General features: G+C 55.9%; 1 protein-coding gene across 2 annotated transcripts in view; it reads right to left on the bottom strand.

Moving 5' to 3' along the window:
- Nucleotides 1–15,184, bottom strand: part of TOM1 (target of myb1 membrane trafficking protein) — a 36,454-nt gene that overhangs the window by 18,847 nt on the left and 2,423 nt on the right. For both annotated transcript variants that reach the window (XM_070411002.1, XM_070411003.1), the window contains exon 2: nt 2,181–2,265. In XM_070411002.1, the coding sequence (XP_070267103.1) occupies nt 2,181–2,265 (85 nt within the window). The remainder of the gene's footprint in view (nt 1–2,180; nt 2,266–15,184) is intronic.

Here is a 15,184-nt window from a genome sequence, read left to right as displayed (position 1 = left end):
AGAGGGAGCCCGCTGTGGGGAGCAGGGCAGCGGGTGAGACAGAGGCAAGCGCCTGGACCAGGGCCCTGGGGTGGGAAGCAGGAAAGATGGGCACCCTGAGTGCGGGGGGGGAAGGGAGGGGCCGAGACACGGTAGGTAGGAGGGTGGATGCACCTCCGTGCAGAGGGCGCCTGAAGACCTTGGTGGCAGCTCTCCCTGTCCTGTCTGTACTTTACTGCCACCCCCATGCCTCACCCCTGCTCCTGCCCCTCAGCCCTGAACAGGTGACATCGATATATTGCCCAGACTGACCACTCCTCCCTAAAAGCCTTTGTGGCCCCCAACTCCAGAGCCACAATGCTGTCCCCGTCCTCCACCTCCCTGCGTGCACGGCCACGCGGCACTGACGGGGCCGCGGCTAGAGGCCTCCTAGAGGGCAGGGACGCAGGGCCCAGCACGCGGCAGAGGCTGTGGGAGCATGAGCACGTGGCCGTGAGGGCCTGCCCTGCTGTCTGACCAGGCGTCTGTCTGCCTCTCAGTGCTCACCAGGTCGGGGCAAGTCAGGGCAGTCGGGAACCCTGACATGGGTCACCCAACAGGAGAGGCGGCGGCAGGAAAGCCTTCCTGGGAACGACTTCCATGAGGGGCTGAGCGTGCAGGCCTGTCAGGCTGTGAGAGAGGACACTCGGGGTGGTGGGGCCCATCCCAAAAGCGTGAGGCAATTTGCAGCCCAATATTAGGCACAGCTCCTCGCCCTTGGGCTCCTCCTGGGGGGAAGCTGGTGTTCGCTCCTGGGGGGCCGTTCACCTGTGGCCACCTCAGCTCCAAAGGGACCTGTCCCCACTTCTCACAGAGTAGTCCAGAGAAAGGGCATGGCGCTGGGGTCAGAAGTTCTGGTGTGCGTGCCCTTGCTGTGGGCCTACTGTGTGCCCAGTACTCTGCTAGCAGCCCAGAGTGGATGACAAGCAGGCCACCGCCCAAGGAGGACTGGGCAAGAGACTGAAATTTAGAACCCAAGCTCAGGGAGGCGAGGGTCACGCCCGCTTTGCTCACTGCTGGGTCCCCAGGCCTCGTGCAGAGCCTGGAACACAGGTGCTCAAGTCGACAGCACGCACCTGAGCGGGTGTGTCTGAGCCCTTCTCAGTCTGCAAGGACCCGCCGTGATGTCAGCTCTCCCGAATGGTCTTGACTGCCTGATGCAGTCGCCCGCAGCCCCTCTTGGGCTCCGGGCTGGGTGCCCCTGCCCGCTCCCCGCCTGCCCCTCTATCACACAGTGCGGCCAGGCCGAGAGGACCTCCCACAGGACAACTGGACTCCCAGTGAAGAACGGAGAGGGAAACGAGATCCTGCTCCAACTGCTGACCTTGATTTTCCACAACAGAGGCCGCGCCGGGCTGCCCTTCCTGCTGGGTGCTTGCCACGCCTCTCCCCACCCTTCCTGGATTTTTCTGAGGACAGTGGACAAGCATCCCCGCTCTGCTCCCCTCAGGGCCGTGGGCTTATGGCTAGAATGACTGGAAAGAGTTAAAATGACTTGCCCAGGTCCAGAGCTGGTCAGTGCCGGCGAGTCAGAGACCGGGAGCCAGCACCGTGGTGCCTCCCCCACACCCCGTAGTGCAAGCTCGGCAGGGCCCCTGGGCGCTGAGCAGGGCACCGTGGCCCGCGCCCCGAAAATGCTCGGCCACGGCTAGCTCAGTTCTGCGTCATCTCCACTGCCCTCCCGGTGATCCCGACCCTCCCTGTGGTTTCACACGTTAAGGAAACGAAAGTCTGTTCTTGCTCGCTGAGGAAGCCAGAGTCCCTGACACACTCCAGCCCACAGGATGCAGAGAGGTACGTGGGCGCCTCCTAATCTGAGCTGCTAGCTGGCCCTGGCCTGGGAAGACCTGCCCGGCTGGGGTGCGGCTGGGAGGCTGAATGGGCGGGAGCGTCTGGGGCCACGGGCCAGCTGCACACCTGGCGTCTCCAGGCCTCTCACCCATCTGCCGGGAGGGCTGACAGGACCGTGGCTCCAAAATGCATGTTCCTGCTGGGGTGGGGCTCAGACGGCCTCTGCAGCCCTCCTGGCCCCGAGGGGCACACAGGGGTCTGCCTTTGCGCACAGAGGTGGTGGGATGGGGTGGGGGCTCTCTGGCCGGAGGCGGGGTGTGGCAGGGTGGACGCTGACTGCAGCTGGCTGTCCTGCCTGTACCCCGGCTTACCCTTCCTCCGTCTCGTTGATGATGTCGCAGATCTCCATGTTGAGGGCCCAGTCCTCGCTCTGCAGGGAGCCATCGGTAGCTTTCTCTGAGGAGAGGAAAGCACAAGTCACAAAGGCGTGTGGGGTCCCAGATGATAAACTCAAGCGGTGGGGTGTGCTGTGGTGAGGGGGGTAGGGCGGGAAGAGAGGGAGGACAGTGGATGCTTCCCGGGCACCTAAGATGGCCAGGCGCTGTGTAAGCTATGCCACCTACATTGTCCTGTTTTGTCACTTAATTCTTATTAGAAGCCACACTGGGCTGGGAGTGCGCTGTCCTGTGACGGCTGAGAAGCCGTGGCTCAGAGCACTGGACGGGTGAGCAGGTTCTCAAATCCAGCCGCGCTGGCTTCAGAGTGCTTGTTTTTCACGTGACAATATAGAGTGTTTTTTGGGTTTTTAAAAAATACTAGTAATGCTTTTGTTAATTTTAGAGAGAGAGGAAGGGAGGGGGAGAGAGAAACATTAATCAGCTGCCTCCTGCATGACCCCCTTTGGGGATCGAGCCCACAACCTGGGCAAGTGCCCTGACCAGGAACTGAACCAGTGACCTTTTGGTGCAGGGGATGATGCTCAATCAACTGAGCCACACCGGCCAGGGCAATATAGTGTGTTCTGTTTTGTTTTTATAAATAAACTATTTCGCCTGGTGTTCATCACAGGAACGATGATGGAGGACACTCACACATGTTCTTTAAGAGTGAAGCGCTGTCCCTCCACTCGAACACACCACCCCTCTCTAGATTCTTCTCACACAGTGCAGTTGTTTTTTTAAAAAAAATATATTTTATTGATTTTTTTTACAGAGAGGAAGGGACAGGGATAGTTAGAAACATCGATGAGAGAGAAGCATCGATCAGTTGCCTCCTGCACACCCCCTACTGGGGATGTGCCCACAACCAAGGCACATGCCCTTGACCAGAATTGAACCTGGGACCCTTCAGCCCACAGGCCAAAGCTCTATCCACTGAGCCAAACCGGTTAGGGCACACAGCGCAGTTTTTAAATAAGTTCCACCACAGCGCACACGGACGATTTTATATGCTGCCTTTTCCAGGCCACATTCCATCATGCACGTACCCCTGGCTGGTACGTCAGGCACACACGTGCACTTTTACCACATGTAAGTGTGTGACGAGACAGGAGTTCACCAGTGCTTTAAGGTTCAGACACCAGGGCCGTCTCCCTGGCTCCCAGACCCTGGCTCCAGGCGTGAATCTCACACCCCGCCGGGCTCACGTGCCCGCTGGCCCCTCACTGTCAGCCAGCTCTCACCTACCAGGAGCGCTCAATGGACCAGCACGTGGAACGTGATGTGATGGTACAACCATCCTGCAAGGGAGGCGCGCATCACCCTGTTCACAGGGACACACAGGCTCAGGGGGCTGCACAGCTGCTGAAGCGCCAGGCCTGCTCACGCGCTGGGGATGCAGTGGCGGACCAGATGGACATGGCCCCAACCCTACGGCGCCCAAAGAGGCTGGGGCTCTGAGCCCAGGCCTGCCAGGACAGAGGGGGCCGTCTCCGTGTGACTGGGAAGGGTCCTGTTCAGCCAGGCAGGCAGGCCCATCCCATCCTGTAGGGCAATCCTTGGGTGGGGCCAGCAGAGCCAGCTCCCTGTAACTGTGGCTTTTGTGACCTTGGTTTTGAAACTGGCCTGACTTCATTCCACCCTGAGTCCTACCTCGGGCCCTGCGGCCGGATGGATGCCAGGACGGCCCAGGACACATGCCAGGCAGCTGAAGCATCCAGGTAGGGACCCAGCGGCAGGGAAGGGTTGCTGTATTCCCTGGATTATGGCTGGGGGAGGGATGCGGAAGGGCTCCCTTTGAAAGGGTTGAGAGATGGACTTCTTCACCCTACAGTTATGTGGAGTGTGGCTTCTTTGTGTCACACTCTCCACCCTTGGGGACTCATACACTTACTGAGCTAATGGGAAGAACCAAGAATGGACAGGCACCCTCTGAGCAGAGGGTGGACCTACTCTGCGGTTTAGGAGGCAGTGGCTAATCACCATGCAGAACCTGCGCCCTCAGAAGCCACGTCTCAGTGACCCGCCACAGGCCGGAAGGATTAGTCACCCGACTCCCGGACTACTCTCACTGGCACATCCAGCCCCCGACTCCCATCCTCCCATCTCCTCACCCGCCCTCCTCCACTGCCCAGCCGGCTACCACCCGCTGCTCTCGGACCACTGCCTCAGCTCTTCCTGCCTCGCTCCTCCCGTCCATTCTCCCTCCTGCCCTCACTCAACTTTCTGAGACTTGAAAGTGATTGTGTCCGTCTGGGCCCCAAATCCTTCGAAGGCCCTGAGCCCTCAGCCAGGCCCCAGGCCCTTCAACAACAGCAACGCTTTTGCTCCCGTTATACTAGTACACTCTGCAACACCCGGCACAGGCAGCTGCCTCCGTAAGTGTGACTGCTCCTCACAGACGTGTCAGGTGCACACTACCGCCTCCTCTAACTGACGAGGAAACGAGGTGCACGGCTGTGCCAGGTGGTGAGGGAGGAGCGGCCACTGATGCCACTGGCCCATCTCGCTCAGGGGTCGGGAGCTCTGCTTTCCCAGAGGGCTCCCTGGACCACGCAGGCACCTGCCCCTCCTCCCGGACCCCTGGCTCCACCAGCAAGCCTGGAAGTAGCTCCTCTACCAGATCCCTCCGACCCCAGCGGCCCTTGAACATGACGGACACCCCTCTTCTCCTGGGGGAGAGGGCACGGGTTTAGAAGGGGTTACGGGGGCAGCTGGGATATCTGTCAGGATGCCATCCCGAGGAATCAAGGTGGGTGCAGAGGGACCTCGAGCACAAGTCTGAGCACAGCTGGCAAACTCTTTAGTCCTCAGTGCCAGCACTGGGCAGAGCCATTCAGAGGATGGAGTGGTTTTGGGGCGGAGGGAGGAAAAAGGGGAGTTTCAGGCAGACTAAACAGGAAGGGGAGAGGAAGAGGAGAGAGACAGGCCCACCTGAACAATTTCAGCAGACGAGGGGGTGCCCAGATCAGGCCTGGCCCTTCCACACGCACCACCTTCCTCCCTCCCTTCAGGTGGGAGTGGACTCAGGACTGGGGAGACTTCCTGAATGAAGATTCCATGAGTTGGTGTGTTCCATTAAGGGCAGAAACTTAAACCCACAGGAACCTGGGGATATTTGTTTCGTTCTGTGTTTAACCACAAAAGCAACTCAGCTAGCTATTTTAAGAAGAGGGAATAGGAACATGGACAATGGCGGCCAGTTCCCAGAGAGTGACAGCTGACTTCTGACCTCTGAGCTGTCGATGGCCCCGGTAGCAGTTCTGCTCTTGTCCCAGCTCCGGAGGAGGCCGGGCCCCGCAAGCCTCCACCAGCCGCTAGGCCACATGCTGTCTAGGGCTGGCTGGCCCGTCTGCCTGCTCAGTAGCCTGTCCTCTCCATGCTGGGCCTGGTCAGACACCGCCTCCCCAGAGGGCTCCAGAGAGCGGCCTGGCACCGCCTGGCACCGTGGCAAGTGCAGTCAGGTGGGGCAGCGGCACAGGCTTGGAGTGGGACAAGTCTGGCCCCACCTCGTCACTCAGAGACCATGGGCGAGGACCCAAGCCCTCTAAGTGTCCCTTTTCTCATCTGTCAAACCAAGATAAGACTGTCGGCTTCTCGGACATTGACTTATCAGCCAGAAATGTCAGGGAAGGAGCAGTGACCAATAGCCACTAGGCACCATGACCTCACTAGGACTGAGAGCAGGAAGGAGTGGCCACCAAAGACACGTCCTCACCACCTTATGTGGGGGGAGGGAGGGCAGCTGATGCCCAGTGCCCGGGAGGCGGGGGGAAACCGGGGCCTGTGTGGCCCTAAACTCATCCACTCTCACCCTGCTCTGCCTGGAGGACGTCTCTTCTGCCTTGGGTGGGCTCTGAGCTCTTGGGGACATCTCTCTCTCACCAGCCCTACTCTCTGGTGGGGCAGAAAGCAGGGGTTCGGTCAATGTTTGTAGAAGGGCTGGCTGAGCCTCCAGATGGCCTCGCTGCTCCAGGTCACTGCTGAGTCCCCTCCCCACCCCTTCCCCCACCCTGGATAGCGCTCTCTGTTCCACTGACCCTAAGCTCCCCCTTTCCACTCCTGAACCCCTTGATACTGGGATGTTTCTTACAAAGCATGACCTATCAGAGCTCAGTTGGCAGCTTTTCCTTTTTACACTCCATGATGTCTTAGATGCAAGGAAATACGGTCTGTAAATAGCAAGGGAATGCCTTCAAGGCCCATGCGGAAAGCAGACCTACCCACCAGTTCCCTGACCAGGGGACAGGGACAGACCGGGGGCTGGCTGACCAGGCGGAGAAGACAGCCGAGTGCTGCTCAGCTCTGGGTGGCTCCCACAGGCCCTCCCCTGAGAGCCCCCTCCGCGAGCGCACGCACAGTCATTTCCTTTTTAGTCATTTCACATTTACTGATGCCGTTTTTCCAGCGTAAAAGTCACGTACTCATATCACTCAAAGGACCCACAGTGACCCTTTGTGAAGATTTTTATCTAGTCTTGACTGATTTCAGGCTTTAAAAACACATTGGTACAAGTTTTAAAGTGTATAATAGTACTAGTAGCCGTGCGCACGAATCTGTGCACGAGTAACTCGCTGCCGCTTGCCTCAGCTGGCCACCCACCCACCCACCGCTGCTGGTAGCTCTTCGCTGCTTGTAGCTCTCCGGCCTGCTGCCCTGCCCTCCTATAGCTCTCTGCCCACTGCCTCGCCCTCCTGTAGCTCTCTCTGCTTGTAACTCACTGCCCCGCCCTCCTGTAGCTTTCCACCACTTGTAGATTGGTCATGATGTTATGGCGTAATGGGTAATTAGCATATTCCTCCTATTTATAGGATTATGGCTATGGCTTGTTTGTATTAAAATAATAACCCTATTCCATAACTTTTAGAGACACACTGAAATATTGATGAATGACATATGATGTTTGGAATTTGCTGTAAGTAACACCCCTCTGTTTACTTTCCCACCCTCCATCTGCCTCTGCCCCGAGGGTCCCTTAGCCCCTCCACTCTGGCACCTGCCTTCTGCATGCCTTCTTCCTGCCACCTGTTCCCCTTTCTGCCCTCCCCCTATACTCCTGAGCTGCTGTTGTATGTCCAGTTCTGTGCCAGGTGCTGGAGGAGCAAAGATGGAGAACAGAATCCCAGCCCTTGAGGTGGTATTAGTGGTCAGGGTAACAGCTGGACAAGCATTCTTAGTGCAAAATGGACAAGTGAGAGGACGGAAGTCAGTTCCGGGGTCCTGTGGAGCTGCGAGGAGGGTGAGCACCAGCGAGGGCACCGGAGGTTCAGCAGGAAGTGCCGTGGGAGTGAGCGTAGAGCATGAGCTCCAGGCCTGGAAGGTGGAGGAGAGGCATGAGCTGAGTGAATGAATCAAGGAGGAGTCAACAGGACGGTGGGAAGGAGGGCTTGAGGGACTGGGAGAGGGGCCTGAGGGAGGCTGGAGGTCCCAGGAGGAGTGAGGCAGCCAGGGGAGAAGGGAGTGGCTGCTGAGGCAGAGGGACAGACCAACCTCAGGCTGGAAGGAGGGACTCAGGCAGGAACCCCACAGCGGCAACCGCCTTCCTGGCCCACCCGAGAGCCATCCCTTCCTTCTCACTGCCCAAAGCAGCCATCTCATAGCCCAGGGTGCCTGGTCCAGAAGTGGGCAAGCGACCGGTTCTGACCCCTGGGGAGTAAGGACACATCTGCTGGGTGGCACTGCTGAGAGGCGCTGCTGGGACACAGGGGCACAGCCCAGGAGGTGAAGCCCTTTCTCCCCTCCCTCCCTCCCTCCCTCCCTTCCTCACTCCTTCCCTTCCTTCCTTCCGTGAGAGGCTAGCATGGGAGCATGGTGCCTGGAATGTAAGCCTGGGAGGTGACTAGCTCAGACCAAAACAACATGCTAAGGACAGAGAAAGAGCCTGGATGTTAAAGACATCATTGACTGTCACACCAACCCTGAAACCACCCGCCTTCAGACTTCTTGTTAGGCAAGCATCCAGAGTGGTGGTGGGCTCGGCCTATGGTGGCCGGGTCCCTGTCACCTGTGGCCGAGGCCCCCTGACAGCTTTGTGGTGCCCTGGCTTCCCCACAGGACTGCTGCACTCTGGAATCAGAGCTACCCTGGGCCTCACAGGCGCTGCTGGCCAGACGCTGGGTGGAGAGCTGGCCCAGCCCTTCACCCTACTTCCTCCTCTTACCCTGGCCTTCTGCCCGTCAGTCCTACTCCTTCAGGGTTCTGTGTTCCTTCCAGGAATGTGCTCCTCCCCACCCTCCACCTCACCTCTCCTAAGCCCAGCTCAGGGTGCATCTCTCCCCGTGGAGCCTGCTCCTTCACTCTGGGCCAGCAGCATTTTACACAGACCACAGCTACCAGCTCTGCTTCGTGGAGTTGGTAAAATGCCTCTATAGTACTGATTTCTTTGTCTCTCCCATTAGGCTGTGAGCTCAAGGGTGGAAATTATAGCTCATGAATCAACAAATTCTCTACACTAGACGGGACCTGCAGTAAATGTTTGCTGAATGACTGAATGGAGGATGAGGCCATGTTCATCAGCACAAGAAACCTTTGTAAGACTTTAATTTAAATGAAATACCCCCACCTTTTGGCCCCCATTGATTCCTTAATAGCTTATGTGCAGAAACCATGAACTTTCTTCAAATGGGCAGTCCTGTGACTATTTTTGGAAAGTATTGTGCCCTTCCTAACCTGCCCCATGCTAAGTAACCTACCCCCCATGCTAAGGAATCTGCCCCCCCCCCATGCTAAGGAATCTGCCCCGCATGCTAAGGAATCTGCCCCCCCCATGCTAAGTAATCTACCCCCCCATGCTAAGGAATCTGCCCCCCCCATGCTAAGTAACCTACCCCCCCATGCTAAGGAATCTGCCCCCCCATGCTAAGGAATCTGCCCCCCATGCTAAGGAATCTGCCCCGCATGCTAAGGATCTGCCCCATGCTAAGTAATCTGCCCCCCCATGCTAAGGAATCTGCCCCCCCCCCATGCTAAGGAATCTGCCCCCCATGTTAAGGAATCTGCCCCCCCCCCATGCTAAGGAATCTGCCCCCCATGCTAAGGAATCTGTCCCCCCATGCTAAGTAATCTGCCCCCCATGCTAAGGAATCTGCCCCCCATTCTAATATCCTGCTCCTGTGAACACTGCACTAGGACCTGCTCTAGAGCCTTCCCACGCAGACTGATCCTGCTGGGACGCAGGCCAGCGGCCCTCCATCCGGAAACTCGGAATTTGCTTACCTGCTCACACTGGAATGGTATTGTACTAAGGCACCTGGAACTATAGTAGGTATTTATTAACCCCACCACATGGAGGGGACTCCAAGAGTCCGTCCTGAAGATACTTTCCCCTGGTCCATGGTGTTAAGCTTTTCTAGTCTCCTCGCAGCCAGGAGTGGCCCTGTGACCCTGTGACCCTGCGCTGGCCCCTGAGACAAAGTGGAATTCCTTTGGGCAGCTGCAGCTGGGGCCTGTGCTTCCTGTTTCGGGAGGCAAGCACCAGGATGAAACCATGTGCTAAAGGTGGGAGGGGGTGGAGGATGGGGGAAACATAGACAGAACCATCATGAACACACTCGTTCTAGAATCTATGGACCCAGACATTTTCACTCAAGGAAATCCAGCAGGTCCCTTCAGTTCTATGGGGAAACAATGAGGTAGCAAAGTTAGGGTGTGGGATCTGGCCACAGACACATCCCAGTTCAAGTCCTCACCAGGGGTGGCCGGGAGTCCGTCCTTTGGGCCTCGCTTCCTCCCCGCGGAATGGGACTAAGGCACTCACTCACCTTGCAGGGCTGTGTGAGCGCGAATGAGAGAATGCACTTTAAATGCTTGGTCTCCTATCTAGCACACAGCAAGCACTAAAACAAACATTTCCGACTACAACTGCAGACAACCCCCTCCCCCCCCCCCCCCCCCCACACACACCCCTCCCTGGCAAAACTGTCTTGAAGCCAACTTTTCAAATGAACAGCCCTTTCCAGACCGGGCTTGGAAAGCTGCACCCATTTCCTAAGCTGCTGAGAACCCTGGCTGCCTCTCCCCTGCTATTTTGTAACCACCGGCCGCAAGAGGAACCCTAAAATACTCTACAGAGACAGCCCACAACGTCCCAGTTGATGTAACCACTGTAGTACCCAAATGAAAATGATCTCAGGTTAAGGAGTTTTTTGTTTTTTTATTAATGTTTGGAGAGAGAGGAAGGGAGAGGGGGAGGGGGGAGAGAGAAGCACCGGTTCGAGAGTGGAATATCGATCGGCTGTCTCCCACATGCACCGAACTGGCGTTTGAGCCTGTAACCTGGGCACGTGCTCTGACCGGGAATTGAACCAGCAACCCTCAGTGTACGGGAGGACACCCAAGAACCAAGCCACACCAGCCAGGTCAGGTGAGGGAGGGTTTTAAAAACCTATCCAGATAAGAGAGAGCAGGGCTGTGAAGCCGAGGCTTGAAGTGGCTGGCCAAGGTGTATGTGACACTCTTTTTTCCTCCCCAACCTGTGTGTGAAAGATGTTCTCTCTCTCTCTCTCTCTCTCTCTCTCTCTCTCTCTCTCTCTCTCGGATTGGCTCTGTGATCAAGTCAAAAACCTACAAGTAGGCCTGCGGGCTGGAGACCAGGGAACAGGCACAGCTCAGGTCCAAAGGTCGTCTGGCAGAATTCCCTCTTTGGGGAGGCCAGTCTTTCTTTTATTAAGGCTTTCAACGGACCGGCTGTGGCCCACACTACAGAGGGTAATCTGCTTTCCTCAGCATTAATCTCATCTAAAAACGACCTTCACAGAAACATCTAGAATAACGTTTGACCAAATATCTGGGTCCCATCGCCCAGCTACGTTGCACATAAAGTTAACCACCCCAGGGGTTTACAGTAACCAATGCAAACAAGTTCCAATCCAACAGGGGACAACTCTGTCTGTCCTTCAGTTCTCCTCCAACTGTCAGCCTCCTGCGGTCTGGCTGGCCCCCTGCCCCTCTTACCCCCTCCCTTCCTTCCTGCTCTACCTGCCCCACCAGGAGCGAAGCCCAGCGTCTCTCCTTGGGGCCTGCACAGCAGTTTGGCTCTCCATCAATTGCCAGGTTCCCACAGTCCATCAAGGCATCAGTCCCTGGGAGGTTTTGTCACTTGCCTGGGGACACAGCTAGGAAGGGGTGGAGCTGGCATTTAAACCCAGATGTTCTGACGTAGAAGTCTGGGTTCTCACCCTATTCAGACTGCTTACATCTGAAACGTGCTACCCAGGATCATGTTAGATGGTCTCATGGGTACATTTAAAGACATTTCTAGACTTAAATATTCAATTTAATGTGGACTAGGAAACGAGCATGAACTAACTCATCAAAGTAATGATTTCATGGGTATAATCACACAGGAAGAGGCCGAATTTAAAAAGGTGAGCCAACAAAAGGAAAACACCATGAAAATAAAACTGAAGGCAGCCCGGGGCAGATGTAAACCATCAGGTGGTGCCCGGAGGAGGAGCCTGGAGAGCCTAGCCTGGATCCACAGCCCTGGGCGAGGAGGTAAGGAGTTAACTGGTCCTGAATCCTCCTGCCGCTCATGGGTGATGGCCCCATAGAAGACACTGAGGGATTTTGTTTTTTTCCCCCTAAAATCAAAAGAGCGGAAATCCGGGACTCTACTCTTATTTCTTTGAGCTCAGTGAGGGAACAAAACCTATTCATCAGCTCCCTCCACAGGGGCAGTCAAAGGCTCCAATTCCCAAGTGAGAATCGGCTCTCCCCACACCCTGAAACCTGACCTGTGAATGTGGCTGCCACCCAGCCAGTGACTGCTCTTTCTCAGTGATGCCAAGACCGACACAGGCTGCACGAGAGTCAGGGCCCCGGGTTGGCACCCTGGCTCTGCCACTAACCCAGACTGTGCCCGAGCAATGACGATCCACCAATGAAAACCACACTGGCTAACAATTATGGACACGTAGAGTCTGGCAGGCACCGTGCCAAATGCTTCCCAACATGACAACACAACAACCCCGACCGACAGGTGCTATTATTATCCTTACTTTATAGGCAGGAAACTGAAGCACAGAGATGTGTTTAACTTGACTCAAGAGCCCTTTCTCGACATCATTCCCTGTGACCCTGAAGGTAGACTTTGGCTCCAGCACTTGGAGATCAAGGAGTCAGAGCTTCCTGGCAGCTGTGGGAAGGGGTAGAGATTCTGACTCAGGGGGCCCACGGCTGGAGTGACCTCAAGCATGCCTGATGTGGGCGCCCCAGGACCCCACTTTGAAGACACTGTCCTCCAACATTCTGTCTCTGGCCAGCTGGTCTGACCCAGAAGCCTGCAAACTAGGAGCCCATGTGCCCAATGCAGTGTTTTTGTAGGGCCAATCAAAGTAAGAATGGTCTTTACACCTTTAAATAGTTGGGAAAAATCCAAAGAATAATAATATTTCATGATGTGAAAATTACATGAAATTCAAACTTCAGTGTCCATAACTAAGGTTTGATTGGACACAGTCACGTTCATTCATGGACAGATGCAGCCGCCTCTGCTTCCGTAATATAACGGCAGAGTTGGGTAGTTGCAACAGAGGCCAAATGGCCCACAAAACCAGAAGTATTACGACTGATCCTTTACAGAAAAGTCTGCAGAGACTGGCCTAGTCCACCTCGCAGCCAATTCGGGACTCCTCTTTACAGTCCCTTCCCTCTGCCCTCTGCTTTCACACCTCCAAGCCAGGCAGCCAGTTCCATCTCTGAAAGGTGGTAGGGACAGCTATCTGTGCTGGCACTGGACTCTCTCTGAGCCTTGTGGAATCAGCCCTATCATTCCTCCACAATGGCCATCAGTTCCGCTCTTCCCTCTGGTATCAATCCTTCCCTGTCCTCACCTGTCCCCTCAGTTGTTCCCCACCCATCCCCTGGGGAACAGGGAGAACAGCAGGTGGCTCTGCTACTTGACAGACAAGGGTGTGGGCGATGCAGAGGGAACGTGGCAGGAACAGAGCTGGAGCTGGACCCAGGGTTCCTGCCTCCCAGCCTGGTGGCCCCTCGACAACGTTGCTTGAGCGTCCAGTTTGGTTTTTAGCTCATCACTCCCAAAATGGCATCCCAGAGGGCCTGAGGTCTGCTCTCCCTAGTGGATACCTGTGGTCTCTTGTCCACGATTCCTTCTTGTGGCTCGGCTTTTGTGGCTCCAAGAGCAGCTCTCCCTGACCTTTCCCCTTCTCCCATCCACCCCAGGGTTCAGCCTTAGGCTCTGAGATCTCCCATCACATCCTGCTACCCATCCCCCTACCCCAACGACTGGGGACTGGTCCCCAGGGTGCCCACATTTACAGTCGCTGCTGGTGTGCCGCTTGCTTTCATGAGTCCGTTGGGTCTCTGGCTCAAAGACCCAGCGGTGACAGCCAGAAATTGAAAATGGATTGGTGGGTTGCCTTCTGACGTCTGTCTCCAAGATGTGGCCAGTGAGATGTGTCCTCAGAGAATACCTGGGAAAGGTTTTGAAATCCTTGGAAGAAGGCGGCTGTGTCAACACTGCCTAGTCCTAGTTCTCCCGGATCCTTTCAGCCACAGCCTGCCGCTCCTGGGAAATCTACTCTCAGGTGAGGGAGAGTGACCTGGAAACGTGCCAGACCCTCGTATGAGTCACAGCCAGGAAAGCTAGTCTGTAGGTAGAACAGTAACTGTGGATCTTGAAGGGTGGGACTGATGTAAATTTCTACTAAGCAACGGTCAGCCAGAGGCAGCGTGATGAGGATGCAAGAGAGGAGCCGGGCTGTGTCCGGACTCCCACCCTGATGAGCTGTGAGGCTCGGGCAGCGATACCTTCCCTTAGACTTTTGGTGAAAAGGGGAAAGACAGGCCTATCTTGTAGGGCCACTGTGCAGAGGCATACCGAGGAGACGAGCATGGCACCTGGCATGTGATATTTGCTCACAAACTGTTACCTTCCTTTTCCCCTAACACCGTGGCCGGCAAACTGCGGCTTGCGAGCCACATGCGGCTCTTTGGCCCCTTGAGTGTGGCTCTTCCACAAAATACCACATGTGGGCGCGCGTACAGTGCGATTGAAACTTTGTGGCCCATGCGTAGAAGTCGGTTTTCGGCCTGGGCGAGTCTATTTTGAAGAAGTACTGTTGATATTTGGCTCTGCTGACTAATGAGTCTGCCGACCACTGTCCTAACATAATGGGACAGTGCCCTGCTGGTGTGACGATGGTGGAAATAATACAAATGGCGATGGTGACAGCAAGAGCTACGGTTTCACGCCCACCGGCAAGGTGCCAGGCTCTCTCCAGGGATATCTCACTTCATTCTCACACCCACCCTGAGAGGTAGATGCTAGTATGATCACCATTCCACCACCGAGGAAGCGGAAGCTCAAGTGCAAAGGCAGACAGCGAGGGAGCCCGAGTGCTGGGGTGCTTCTGAGAGAGCACAAAAGCAATGGTTGGACCTGAAGGGGTCAGAGAAGACCTCAGGGTGAGGTGACGATGTCTGGGGTCTGAAGGGTGCACAGAGGGGCAGGCTGAGGGAGCAGCATCGGAGCTCTGTGCGTGGTCCCCCTGATGAACACCATTAGAACCACTGTGCTCGGGGACGCCAATTCTACGGGGCTCTACTCTCAAGAGGGACGGAGTCGGCAGCCTTGAGATTATTTTACTCCTGCAGTTTACAGAAATACAAGCAGCTAAAACTAGGGCACCAATAATCACAGATATCGGTGGTACTTCTGCTTCTTTATCTAAAAGAAAAAATACGGAATACTGAGGGCATTAACTCAGTGGCTCATAATCTTCATTTAATTTTACTTTTACAGCCTCTTCTGCTTTGGTTCAAACCTCAGTGGCTCTGGGGAGTTCATCTGAGCTTTCCTACCATTTCACTGGGATCCTGGGTGAGTCACACTTTCCAGCTTCCCCTCTCTGGGCCTCAGTGTCCTCTGTAAAATGTGTGGTTCAGTAGATGAGCGTCGACCCACGAACCAGAAG

This window comes from Myotis yumanensis, unplaced genomic scaffold (genome assembly GCF_028538775.1).
Source record: "Myotis yumanensis isolate MYYU_CA2020_CCGP unplaced genomic scaffold, mMyoYum1.0.hap1 SCAF_3, whole genome shotgun sequence".
In the NCBI taxonomy this organism is placed as follows: domain Eukaryota; kingdom Metazoa; phylum Chordata; class Mammalia; order Chiroptera; family Vespertilionidae; genus Myotis; species Myotis yumanensis.
The sequence above is the reverse complement of the archived record's forward strand: the minus strand, read 5'-3'. Positions and strand labels throughout refer to the sequence as shown.